At 43.7% G+C, this 13447-nt stretch overlaps 1 protein-coding gene across 3 annotated transcripts in view; it reads left to right on the forward strand.

The window, feature by feature from the left end:
- The window catches only part of mctp2b (multiple C2 domains, transmembrane 2b), a 31675-nt gene extending 18481 nt beyond the window's left edge, over nt 1-13194 (forward strand). For 2 of the 3 annotated variants that reach the window (XM_034561209.1, XM_034561217.1), the window contains exons 12-23: nt 1200-1293; nt 1405-1507; nt 1713-1815; nt 1994-2095; nt 2226-2300; nt 4256-4375; nt 7182-7295; nt 8681-8719; nt 10658-10767; nt 11005-11114; nt 11367-11464; nt 12314-13174. In XM_034561209.1, the coding sequence (XP_034417100.1) occupies nt 1200-1293; nt 1405-1507; nt 1713-1815; nt 1994-2095; nt 2226-2300; nt 4256-4375; nt 7182-7295; nt 8681-8719; nt 10658-10767; nt 11005-11114; nt 11367-11464; nt 12314-12361 (1116 nt within the window). In that variant the 3' untranslated portion in view covers nt 12362-13174. Of the gene's footprint in view, nt 1-1199; nt 1294-1404; nt 1508-1712; nt 1816-1993; nt 2096-2225; nt 2301-4255; nt 4376-7181; nt 7296-8680; nt 8720-10657; nt 10768-11004; nt 11115-11366; nt 11465-12313 lie in introns of all 3 variants that reach the window. The other variant, XM_034561226.1, reaches the window with a different exon arrangement.
- The last annotated feature ends 253 nt before the right edge of the window (nt 13195-13447 follow it).

Here is a 13447-nt window from a genome sequence, read left to right on the forward strand (position 1 = left end):
AAAGATGTGTGCTTTTTTTTAGGGTCGAGCTGACGGTTTAGACATCCGGTCTCACGAGGCTAGGCGGTCATGTACTGGGAAGGTCTGTTGTGTTGTCTGTGATCCGACGGGAACCCCGCGATAAACCGTGCTTCATGATGTACGGATGGTCTGTGGTCATAGATACCGTTATCAAAAGCTGCACTTAAATCCTGGGGGTTGTCTCCAAACTAAAAATCTTTTTAATTTTACCATCAATCATCTTTCCAAATCAAAACATAGATATTACTAAGCGTTTCTTATCTTGTCATATCATGCCTGTCTTGCAGCCGCTGGTTTGAGTTCATGCCAAAAAAAGTATGAGAAGAAGAACTTGCTTGGTGACTAGAAACGTGCCCGAGAAGGATAATCGATCACGGCAATGCAATTAGGAGCAAGGCCTGTTTTCAGAACATATGTCTTGTTTGTGTATTGAAGTTAAATATTGACTTTCCAAGTCCGCCACCGAAGAAAAAAAAAAATCCAGAATCACTGGATGACGTCTGTGGAGCAAAATGCTGTTTTCTACAAAAATATCTTCTTAATGTTCCAAAAACATACTATAGCATGCAAAAGCACTGCTTTTTGTTGACTCGCTCTCAAATCTCAGATGGCATAGATTCCCCGAAAAATATTTTTCAGTGACCCAACAACACTTACCATATCTTCTTTAAATTAATTTCTTTAAGATTAGCAGCGTGTCTGTTTGAGGTGGGAAACATCTGCATTAAATGCTGTGGATTTATCTTCGAATGTCCAAATGATATGGATTACATGGCTAATGTGTACACATGTACAGACTCTGTTAATATATGTTCTTTATGTTGTGAATCAAACATGTAATACATTTTAAATCTAATGGAAAGCTGGGCCGAGAAACACACGGTTAGTTTTTAAATGTAAATATCTTGATCTTGGTTTTCGTATTGCAGTTTTTAAATTTTTTTATTTCCAGGATTCCCAAACATTGTTTTGAACAAGTCTTTTTTTCTCACTGCTGCACTTAAAAGAAAAGAAAGTCTGGCTCTTGTATCTTATGGTTATTTTCTTTTTTAATGAAGAAAATGGAGTACCGTGCAGGCTTTTAGTGGCAGTAGGTGCTCTCTGATGTTTTCTATTTTATGTTAATGTGTCCAAACGCCCCTCCCACCCCCCCACGCTTTCCTGACTGTCCCCCACAGAGTTTGAAAAGGTCCCTGAAAAATCTCCGCGATGTTGGTTTCCTTCAAATCAAAGTTATCAAGGCTACAGATTTGCTGGCTGCGGATTTAAACGGTACGCCACACATTCTGATTTATTTCTTTGTTCTTTTGTTCCATTAAACGGGACAGAGGGAGCCGAGTGTGAAAGTGTTTTATTTTTTTCTTCTGCTGTTGTGTTCTGCAGGCAAGAGTGATCCCTACTGTGTGTTGGAGCTGGGGAACGACAGACTGCAGACCCACACAGTCTACAAGAACCTCCAACCGGAGTGGAATAAAGTCTTCACATTGTCAGTTTGAGTCTCTCTCTTTTTCCACATTTTCTCATCAACACACACACACACACACACACACACACACACACACACACACACACACAACGTGATGTTAATGTTCTGTTTTAATCACAAAATATGAAAAGCAATCCTGGAACATTGTGGCCACCGTTTGTGCTGGTTTGTGAGGAGTATCTGGCCTCCTGGTTTGTCTCCTCAGCCCTGTCAAAGACATTCATGATGTTCTGGTGGTGACCATCTTTGACGACGATGGAGACAAGGCGCCAGACTTCCTGGGGAAAGTTGCCATTCCCCTGCTCACGGTACTCACTACCTCACTGGCCGACAATCAGACTCATCTATTTACACTCTGCGTCTAAATTAAAGTGAAGAGGGCAATGACACTGCGGCGCGTTGAAGACTCGCTAAGACGTAATGCAGCATGACTGACGGTCAGGTTCATGGATGAGTTCAGCACCTGACGCCCTTTCTGTCCCGCAGATCCACAAGGGACAGCCGATCACCTTCCCGCTGAAGAAAGCGGACTTCGATGGGCTGTTTAAGGGGTCCGTCACTCTGGAAATGGAGGTTATTTTTAACCCTGTAAGTAAAAGTTCAGCCTGCAATGAGGACATGAGTGCACGGCGGCTGTGAAGCAGAGGCCCCCATTCTGTCTGCTTCTCATTGCTTCATGATTTTTCTTTCTTCTTCTTCTTGTCCTTCTTCTTATCAGGTCAGAGCCGGTATAAGAACCTTCCAACCAAAGGAAAAGAGATTCATGGAGGATAATCCCAAATTTTCCAAAAAGGTTTGATGCAGCTCCGATACCTTTTTATTTATGAAACAGGATTGGGGAATAATCATTTGCCATTAAGTCAAAAACATACATTTGGTAGCACACATACATGGTACTTATAGATTTAAAGTGATTTTTTTTGTTCCTCCGGAGCAGCGTACAAAGGGTAGAATATCCATCAACTCCATTAGTGCTGGATCCATTCTTTGATAAATCAATTAGTTGAATATATGATATAAATGTTCGGCACGTGTGCTGCTTTACTTTGTCTTCTGATAGTGAATTGAATATTTTTGGAGAAAAAAAACAAGAGGTCTAAAGAAGTTGGAACTTTTTGACATTTTATTCACCAAACAATGAATAATTGTATGAGCAGATTAATTGCTAATGAAAAATGATTGTTTGCAGCTCTAAACTCCATAGTGTCAAATGTTACAATGGACGACCTTTCTAAAGAGTTAAAAGAGTGTAAGACAGGATGTATGGTGGGGGAACGTCTTATTAACCATCTGATCTACCCTGACGACTTAGTGGTCCTGCCCCCTTACAGCGCTGGTTTACAACAATTGCTCAGAGTCTGCTCAAGATATGGGGTGCACTATGATATCAAGTTCAACGCTAAAAAGAGTGTTATCATGATAGCTAAAACCAAGGAGGATCAGAAGCTACATTTTCCTTCCTTTTTTTTGGGAGACCAGGAGCTAAATGTGGTGCAGCAAGTCAGATATTTGGGTCACATCATCAGGAACGACCTCAGTGATGATGACGATGAGCAGCGGCAGTGTTGCAAACTTTATGCACAAGCCAACATGCTGGCACGTAAATTTCATATGTGTACAGAAGATGTTAAAACTGCTCTCTTCAGAGCCTACTGTACTCCTCTATACAGCCCACCTGTGGTGCAGTTATAGTAAAGCGAAAATGAAAAAGATTCAGGTGGCATTTAATGATGCTTTCAGAATCTTGCTCAAGCTTCCCAGATGGACGAGTGCAAGTCAGATGTTTGTGACTCGTAATGTTCACACTTTACATGCTAATTATAAAAGTCTTAACTGAGCCAACACAGAGTGATACAAGGTATTTTTCCTGTTTCTGGAAAGTGTTTGTATGTTTTTAAACCACAAGTGACTTTTTAACTGCAGTAATTGTACCTATGTCCCTGTATTGTATTGTATTGTATTGTATTTTATATATTGTTGTTGTATTGTTTGTTGCTTTATGGACTCATGAGTCTGGAATAAAATAAATATATTACAAGCAACCAATGGTAAAGAGGGCGAGGGTCAGAGGTCGCTGCACTTTTGACGATAATCATGTGATGCTTGGATAATTGAAACTTCAAAAAAAGGGAAAAAAAGAGCTAAGAGAGAGAAAGAAGTAGAAGACAAGTTGTCCATGTTTATTATCAATTGACTCTTTATGAACATAAAAAAAAAATGCACATTGTTAATGAACATTTTGAACATTTTCCTTTTTTAGTTTCCCCTGAAAACCAAACGCCTGCACTTTGCCTGAATTAGTTGAATTGAGCTTTAATTGACCCCAACTGTGACTGAGTTTGTGTCCGCTGTTCTGCTACATTAGTTTGATATACAGTGTGCAAGACAGGGTGCGAGACAGGGTGCCTGACTGTCTGTACTTCCCACAAAGACTCATTGTTGTCAGACAAAACATCGCTCGCGAACGCCAACATTGGCTTACACACTGAGCACTCGGATCGTAATGTGCGGGGTTTCCTTTCTGTTTTCATGTTGAAAGTCTTGGTTGACCAAATCAGGTCAAATTACTGACATTTCTTGCCCCCTGACCACAATGGCTCATGCATGCCAGCTACTCGACTATGGCACTAGCTGCCTGGACGTTCCCTTTTTTAAAAACAACAACAATGTTTTACCTATACGCGATGAAATCACTTTTATACACATTCCAAACATAACTACTGCAATATGTCTGTGTATCTTTTCCAGGTGCTGGGCAGGAACGTGACGCGTGTTCAGAACCTGTTCAAGGACGTCACGTCGTCTGGGCAGTACATCAAAAGCTGCTTCCAGTGGGAGAGCGTTCAGAGGAGCCTGCTAGCCTTCCTGGTGAAGTGCTTATCAACATGCTATCTGCATTACCCTCCGTGTTCCCTCCGAGCTGCGGAAGACGACCGCAGTCTGGCTATCCCCTACTTGAACTCTCCCAGCGAGATTATTAATCAATGCGGCGTTTGGGCTCAGCAGAAAACGCCGACTCGACCCCGTCTCTGCGCTGGAGCGGACGCTCTCGGTGTTTGTGTGTGTGTGTGTCGTGGATCCAGAGTTAAGCCTCAGTTGGAGAGAGTGGAGTCCCAGTGGAGTCGAGATAGAGTCTATTTTTGTTCTCCTTCCCTGCCAACTCATTAACCCTTCGTCCAATCTGCGCACGGTTTGATTTAGACACCATTATGCAGACAGAAGTCCAATTAAAAGGCTCTTCAGAGATAAGGCTTATTCTCCATCCTCCCATTGTTGGATACAAGTGTTCAGCAAATGCGGAGACAGACGCACGGGCGAAGCCTCTCAGCCCCTTGTCTTTAAACTGTAAAGTGGAGTGGGCGCTGATCTTTTTGACATCGTTCTCTCCCAGATCATAGCTCGATTTGAAATGGCACACAGCAAGTTGTGCATTAACTATGCAGGCAATCAAGGTCATGCAAAGTTCTTTTTGTTTTTGCGACCAGCGTCCTGTAGATGGCACTAAAGTTTTGCAAAGACTAGTAAAAGAGATACTGTACACCAGCCAATAGTACAGTTTGTTCAATTTGCTGTGAGGAACACGGCTGCTATCTGGACAGAAGCCGCGTGTTAGCTTTGAGTCGCTCATTTAGTTTTGGAGTTTTGGATCTCTTGGACCTGTAGAAACTGTGTCGTCCAGGCCGGGGTCAGTGTGCTGTCATCACAAAGTGCCTACAAGGGAAGTATTTACACTATAGTTAATATAATGTAGTTCTCAATATAGAACCCAATCCCTCCCTCTTGTATATAAATAGTTCAATATTAGGGATAATATTGTGGTTTTGCTTGACAGATCACACACACACACACACACACACACAATCATACAAGCATGAACAAGCGCACAATGTGCACACACGTCCTCCCACTGCATCTCAGTGTTTGAGAGACAGTGCCATCTGTACTCGTGTTTTCACACTAACGCGCCCTGCCATTTCAAGCCTCAGTGAGGAGAAATAAATGCCTGCTTAATATCTCCACATGAGAGTTGTTGAAGCGACGCTTCGCTCTCCGTGACGGGACACATGCAACATCTGCCGATTGTCAGACTCCAAGCGTACGGGGCTATCCCCTCTCCCCGTTGACCTATAATGTACCACCAACGTGAAAGGGGGGCGGGACTTGCTGTTTAACTTTTCCTTCTTTTGACTGTGACTTAAAACCTTTTTTTTTTAAAATACAGCATCAGTCATCTGTAAGACATATTTGATGTCATTACAAATATTGTGGACAAACTTCGTATACAGGGGGAGGTAACCCCAACAAAAGCACTATTTCCCATTGTAACTCATGCAGGGGTTTTGCTGCTGCAGCCTCATACGATGGTTCACTGCCTTTATGACTCTTGTCCACTTTGAGCATCATCCCATAGTTATCCAGAATAATCAGAAGCTGCCGTTCAGCAAGAGTTCTATGGCTTTAAAGCAATGAATGTGGTCCTGGATTAACGCCGTGCCATGCGAACCCTTCCCCGAGCATTAGTGTGGAAATCCCGTTGATTTCTGACTATGCGTTACCCTCCAGTTCAGTAGCTCTAGGTTAATTCCCCCCTCCCCCCCCCCCCCCCCCCCCCACCCCCCACCCCCAGTCTGTGATCTGGATTGTATTTCCAGAGCTCTTTTTGCTGTCGAAGACTGTGTAATGCCTCTCGATCTGAAATGGGCTGCAGTTATCGCAATCTTTATGGGCTGGGTATACATTTCCACCAAAGCGTGACTTGGCTTTCCCTCTGTCCCGGCTCTCCCAGTCATTACAAAGTCCTCTCTACTAAAACATAACCCTTTCATTGAGGAATTGGTTTCATGTCCTCTCCCAGGCCCGGTTTTGGCGTGTGATAACAGACAAGAGCATGCTTGGCTTTTTGCACATTAAAGCCGATGTTGGTATTGGCGCTGGTGAATGGGGGTGGGGGGGGTTGGGATCTGCCATCTTTTATGTCAGTTGGTGCCTCAGAGGAGAGCGATGTCTTTACCAGATGTTCACTTCTATTTTTATTAGCGTATAAAAACCTGTAAACCCTTCCCCACGCCTTGTGGCGCTCTGCCATTTTGGCCGGCGCTGCCTCCCCGGCAGGATTATGTTATCGGTCCATTTATCTGTGCCAGTGAGCTGTCGGAAGCTTTTTTTTTGGTATGTGTCCGTGTCCCTCTTATCCATTTTACCTGAGCCCCGCACAGGTGGAATGTCCATCGCCAGTGCCATTACGGATGTTAATGACATATTTGCACACAGACTCCCCGTGGCTGCAGTCCATCGCGTGGTTGGCTTTAATGTACACGGGATGAGAGGGAGGCAGATCAATTAGACGTGTGTGGTTAATGTCAATGCATATACAGGGGGTGGAGGCAGAGTCGGTCCAGCTGAGCGGTTAGGAGGCCCTGCACAGCGTAAGCAAAATACCAGAAAATGTACGGAGGAAGCAAGGCTTTGATAGTGGCAGGGTAGCCTTCATCAGCTTGACCACTGCTAATTAAATCGATAGCAGATTGGATCAACCTTTACCTAGCGGGGACTCTGGAACTATAGAAAATGTCTTTGGTTGTGACTTAATGAAGAGCAGCCTGTTTCATACTGCCACCCCCCCCCTTGTGTCCGACCTCACTGATATCTGACCGCTGTGGCCCTGTGCCTGCAGGTGTTCGTGGTGACGGTGTGGAACTTGGAGTTTTACATGCTGCCCCTCTGCCTGGTGCTGCTCATCGCGTGGAACTACCTAAAGATCCGGACCGGTTGGGCCAGTCAGGACTTGGTGAGTCCAGAGCCGCCTCGTCCGTCTTCTTCTCCATCGGCCAAGTGACCTGCTGGTTCTTTTTTTTCTTTTTTTTCTTTTTTTATTTAGTAGAAAAACAGCCACCTCTGCCACATTTTGTTCTCCTAATTAAACGCTGGTTTGTTTCCATAGCAACCAGATGCACAAGGCTACATAATAATACAATAACACATAATACATAAGCATAGAAAACGCACTGAATAGACTAATGTGTCATATCATTATAGACTAAGCTAATTTGCCCTTACTATCACTGCTATTTTCTTTAATTTCTTATGTGAAAGTCTGCTTCCCATATTGTCCTGAATCCTGCCTCCTCCTCGCCGTAATTGGTCTGTTGCCCTCTTCTCGTTGTGACTGGTCAAATTAGACAAAGTTGTAAGCACTCTGCTTTGAAAAGGTCACAATTCACAGTGCAGTTTTTAATTAAATTTTTCCCCCCACTGAGACGGTCTCCGTTTCACAGAAGAAAAGGATGTTGCATCTGGTCTGTGCTCGATGTGGAGTGGCAGCTGTATTTACTGTACACGCTTAGACACAGACTATAGGTTATAGCAAATTACATACACAGCGCACTGTTCAGACAACAGTGCGCTTTATTGTGTCGTGAAGTATGTGAAATATGTGCTGGTTTACAACCATGTAGGGCCGCGACTGTAATGATTATTTTCATCAGCGATTAATCCGCTGGTTATTTTTTTTCCATTAATTAGTAAGTTATTAAATCTACAATCATTTTTAAAACAATGATAAATAAGTTTTATCTTCGATTGTTAAAATTGTTGGCGGTCAATTTTGCCAATCATCGAATCCATTCGGCGTTAATGAATATGCTGCAGAGCCGTTACTACAGAATATTGAACCGTTTACAGCAGCAAACGGGCGACATCACGAGACACTGAAAAATGATTTGACACTGCCAGACGATAATGGGGTGTGAGTAGCTGCAGCCGAAGACGAGGCGGTGAGAGAGAACGAGAGCTTAACGGTGCTAAAACTGACGGGGAAACTGCAGAGTTCTCCGTGGGTTTGTCACTTTGAGCAACAAACACCCTCTAACACACAAGTGATCACGTGAGCCGCCGTCAATATCAATAACATCGATCATCGACGCGCTGGCCCATCCTGGTAGAGCGGCGCGAGTTGTCCTGCAGCCGCCTTGGCTTGTTGGGAACAAAGCCGACACGGCCCGTCAGTCAGCTGTCCTGCAGAGTGTTTTTGGAGGCTGACCTCGGGGTCACCGCAGATCCCTGCACTTTGTCAGATGACGACCCCGTGAGCACACGGGAGTTAATACCGAGTCAAAGTGAGAGTGTAGACATCTCGACTCGACAAATACACTTTGTTTTCAATTTTTTTTTCAGCACATGGATTTGGGGGATGAAGATGAGGATGATGAGAAGGTATGTATACACGTTTTTTGGGGTTGATTTAAAAAAAAAAAAAAAAAATGTTAACAGTTATTTGTTGACTAAGCATCTGTATTTCTATATACCGATAAATAGAGAAGAAGTTGGCTTCATTTGGACATGTTGACAAAGGTGTCTGCCTATGATCTATGATTTTATCTATAAGCTCTTTATTCAGTACTAAATCCTCTGAAGCATTGTGGTTCCTGCCAGCCACGAATTTGTATTTTCTCTTTTTTTACTTAGCGAAAGGCATTTGGGCTTAATGAAGACCTCACCAGCTCGTTTCCACATGTCACAACACATTCATATGCTAATGGCGGGGTGGGGGGAAAAGGTTCTGCTGCATTTGGGAAAGTCCCTGAGCTTAACGCACCATATAATACCATCAATATGGAACTAATGACAGCACTTAGACATGCTTTTTCAAAGCTCATTTTGAAAGTTGGTGTCGAATGTGTGACAATGCTTTGAGGCAATGAAATATTCCTTCAGAATGACAAGCCGTTTTATTGTGGCCGTTTTGGGCTGGCCGGCGTCGCCCCGATGCAAAGTGGTTCTCATACTGGTTTCAGTGGGAACGTGACCCTGGAAATGGCTGAAGTGGTTCAGGGCAGTGAGGATATTTGACTGAAGGTGAAACTAAATTGTCTTCCATGTGGTTTCTGAGCCTGATAGCCACTGTGCATGTGGGACAGCCCAGGTCTGATCCCCTCTGCAGCTCTTTTCCCAGGCTCGTCTCCTAGGAAGCAAACGTATATCGCAGCAGAGATCACACGGTGACAAAGACCATGGCTTTGGCCGGTAAACAATCCCCTGATAACCAGCCGATCCCAGCGCCCTTCCTTTGGTCCCCTAACCCTCGCTCCGTCTCCCTGTGTTTGATGTGGACATGTGGCGGCGTCTCCATCCCATCGTCTGTCTCTCGCTCCAGAGATCTGCAGAGAGTCTGGTCTCCTCGCTTTACTTTGAAGCCGTTCTGCCCTCCTGGGATCTGGACTAGCCTGAGAACCCCGTCTCTTTCTCTGAAGAGCATTCACTTGAAAAATAATGTTTCAAAAGTAAAGTATCTGCCTTCACGTTGACGTTTTGCAGACGCTCTTATCCTCAGAGGCATTTCCAGTCTTTCAGTGTGTTTGCCGTCTTCCTCAGAGACACTTGGATAGGCATTATTATTATTATTATTATTATTGTTAAGTCTGTTTAGGATGAAATTTGTGGCCTTGAGAGAGCATTTACAGCTTTATCTGGTATTTACATTTACAGCTTTATATTGATATTGGAGACATTTTCCAATATCTCATCTCTGACCATATAAAGCTGTAAAAGCTCTGTTGTTGTACAGTCGAGCTGACAAATTACTACAAACCAATTAAAATAGAGATATTCATGCGAATCACATTTGATCTACTTCATATTTTTATTTATTCAGTGTGATAAATAACACTTTAACCCTTTATTTCACAAAGGGTTTATTTTTGTTTCTGGAAGTAGCTATGACCAAATCATCTTTGTAATACAATTACATTGATGTAAACTAACAAAAGTGCTTTTTAAAAATTGTTTGTACTTGTATTGGCGTTTTACCTCCTTTTATAATCTGTGTTATTTGGTATTGATGATACTTTCATGAGTAATTTAATGAGCTGCGTGTCTGACAGTGTGTCACCAGGTATTATAGAAACAATCTTTTTTTAACCAGCACAAACCTTTCATTCAATTCATGAAGGCACAACCTTTTTTATTTATTTAAATTCTTTAAGGTGTACTTTTTTTGAAATTCTAATACAATTATCTGCTGAAAATGATCTAATCTCCCCTCAATACAATTCCCCACCACTACATACCAAAATAGCAACAAGGAGAAGTCAACGCACCTTTCTGAACTTTCTGTTGTGGACTATATTTGTGTTTTTTGTTTTTCTGCTGAAGGAGTCGGAGAAAAAAGGGCTGATAGAGAAAATCCACATGGTCCAAGACACCATCGTCATCGTTCAAAACGTAATGGACGAGGTGGCCTCCTTTGGGGAGAGGATTAAAAAGTACGAATTTCAGCTCGCCATATTTATGTGTATTTCAGCTCGAGGCATCAAGTGTTTAATGGATTGCAATCATAAAATCTTCTTAAAATGTACCATTTCCTGAATATTTAAATCGTTCTGTCATTATTCAACATCAAATGAAAAAAAGGTCGTCATTAGAGGGGCCTCAATTCCATGTTCTTATCACGCTGGGCTGTATTTGATGTGCAGAAAGTAATTGGTGTCTTTATTCGGCAGCACGTTCAACTGGTCGGTGCCGTTCCTGTCCGGCCTGGCTTTCCTGACCTTTGTCATTGCAACAATCCTCACATACTACATCCCTTTGCGCTATGTCATTTTGATATGGGGTGAGTCTCCCTGTCTGTGTTTCGTACGGATGGTTGTCTTCATTTCATTTTGAGTGCATCATTCCATCTGTCCGCGGACTAGTCTAGTCCCCATTTGTACTTTGGGTAAAAGTAAAAGAAGGATTAGAAAGGCACAAGCTGTAGTCTTGGACAGCGTGATTCTCCTCCGCCGGTATTTGTTTGTGTGGAAACAAAGAGCGCAGCCACAAGAGACTAGTGCTAATGATATGTTGGTGTGAATTTCTGTTTTAGGTATCAATAAATTCACCAAGAAATTACGGAAGCCGTACGGCATTGACAACAATGAGGTGCTTGATTTCCTGATGAGGATGCCTTCAGATGTGCAAAAGGTAAGCCCCCGCTGGATCACCCGGCCAGGAAGCCCCAAATCCCAGAGCCCGCGAGCTTTGCATTCTGCTAAAACAACTCCCAGGCATTCATCACCCGTGTCTGTATAATTAGCTTCAGCTGTATAATTATGTAGCCCCGTATAATTTCTGTTGTGTTTCGGTGGTGATACATCCCTGGTGGAGGTCTGCTGCCTGGCTGCCTCGCAGGGCAGGCTGTTCCCAGGCCGGGACAGGAGACGCTGCTGGTGTCTCCTGTATGAACCCCCCCCCACACCATCAGTCTGCTCCTCCAACGCACATCCACCCAGAAATACCCACTAAATAAGTTTGAGACGATTTTCTAGAATATTTTTACGGCACCGTAATAGTAAAAGAATAAAACACTTTGTCATAAAGGTGGCAGGATCTCTTCCCTTTCATGTGTGGCCTCTCCTCTTCCTTTATTTCCTCTGTGTCTTCTCTCTTTTTACCCGCAGTCGTCTCTCCTGCTCGCCCTCGCCCTCTCTTTCGTTCTCCCCCTCTCCCCCTCTCCTTTTCTCTCTAAGCTGTTTGACCCCATTTGCCCCCCCCCCCCCCCCCCCCCCCCCCCCGCTCCTCCCCTCCTCGGATGCCCTTGGGCCTCTGAGTTTAGTGACTGTGACTCTCTTTAGTTTCTCAGCTGACCACTGTTATTCTGTCCGTGCAATAACCATGGTCACCCAGCTCGGTAGCGGCAGTCCTTTTTTAATTCCTCATTGAAAATGGTACATGTTTTTGCAATAAATAAATAAAAGCAGCGCAAGTTGAACCAAAAAAGTGCTGCCTCATTGGTGTCCTCTCCGAGTGACTCTGTTTCTTATCTCCTAATAGGTTCACTACAGTGAGGTGAGAGACAGCAAGAAGAAGAAACGCGTGTAGGCGTCCTACTCCAAAACCATTTCCAGAGGATGTGCCCGTCTCGGGGGGGGGGGGGGGGGGGTTGTAGGTTTGAATCCTAACCCGCTGTCCGCCGCTCGGCACCGCTCGTATCCACCAGCGCCTAAAGACTCTCCGACCAAAGAAGTCCATACGGAGGGACCGCGCAGAGATTACGCAAGAGCAACTTGTAATATTGTTTTGGAAGATGTTGTTTGTACAGATAACTGTTTAAGCCAATCAACTCAGGCCCAGGTTGTGTGTGTCCTCCTTGAAACCAGCTGAAATATCCATTTGTGTTATACTGAATGTATATGTCACATTTGTGTGTATATTTTTTTACCTTATCTACATTGACAGAAGTCAATACTTTTATCCAGTATTTGAAAAGAAAGATGAAAGACATTTCATTATGGATGCTTTAATGTCATCACAAGGCGTTTTAATACAAATCGGGGGGGAGGCATCTTGAAGTACAAGGTATTTGCGAATTTTTGAACATTATGATGAATTGATGTAACAATTATTGTGCCTTTTGTCCATACAGCAACAGAAGTTGGTAGCAAATAATATGCACCGTATTCTTCTATTTCTTACATTATCCTTTTAAAGAGCTATGTGCATACAATATTGACTGCCTGATGCAAAGATGAGTGCCTACATTAAATTTTTACTTTTCATTTATACTGCGTGGAGGGTGCTTGTATTTGACTCTTTGCTTGCAAGTGGGATGGGACCAGTTGTACACTGTTAACTGTATTTATTATTGACAATCACTGATGAAGACTTTGTATCTCATTTTCTAGCAGCAATAAATGCACACAATCACAATTTACAATATTTTCCGCCCCTGTGTCTCATCTCTGTGCCGCGTCTCCTTTGAATTCCCCTTCACACACTGTCCTCCTCCTCCCCGTGTTGCAGGATTGTGGGCGTCTAGCGGGCACTTTTTTTAATTTTTTTTTCCAAGCCCCGTCTCTTCATTAGGCTTTCATGAAGCGAGGCTGCGCGAGACCTCACCGGCACCCCGGCCTCCCCGCTGTGCCGACGGGCCCTTGGGCGCCGCCGCGAGCAGGAGGACCTCGGCGA

The sequence above is a fragment of the Cyclopterus lumpus genome, chromosome 3 (assembly GCF_009769545.1).
Source record: "Cyclopterus lumpus isolate fCycLum1 chromosome 3, fCycLum1.pri, whole genome shotgun sequence".
In the NCBI taxonomy this organism is placed as follows: domain Eukaryota; kingdom Metazoa; phylum Chordata; class Actinopteri; order Perciformes; family Cyclopteridae; genus Cyclopterus; species Cyclopterus lumpus.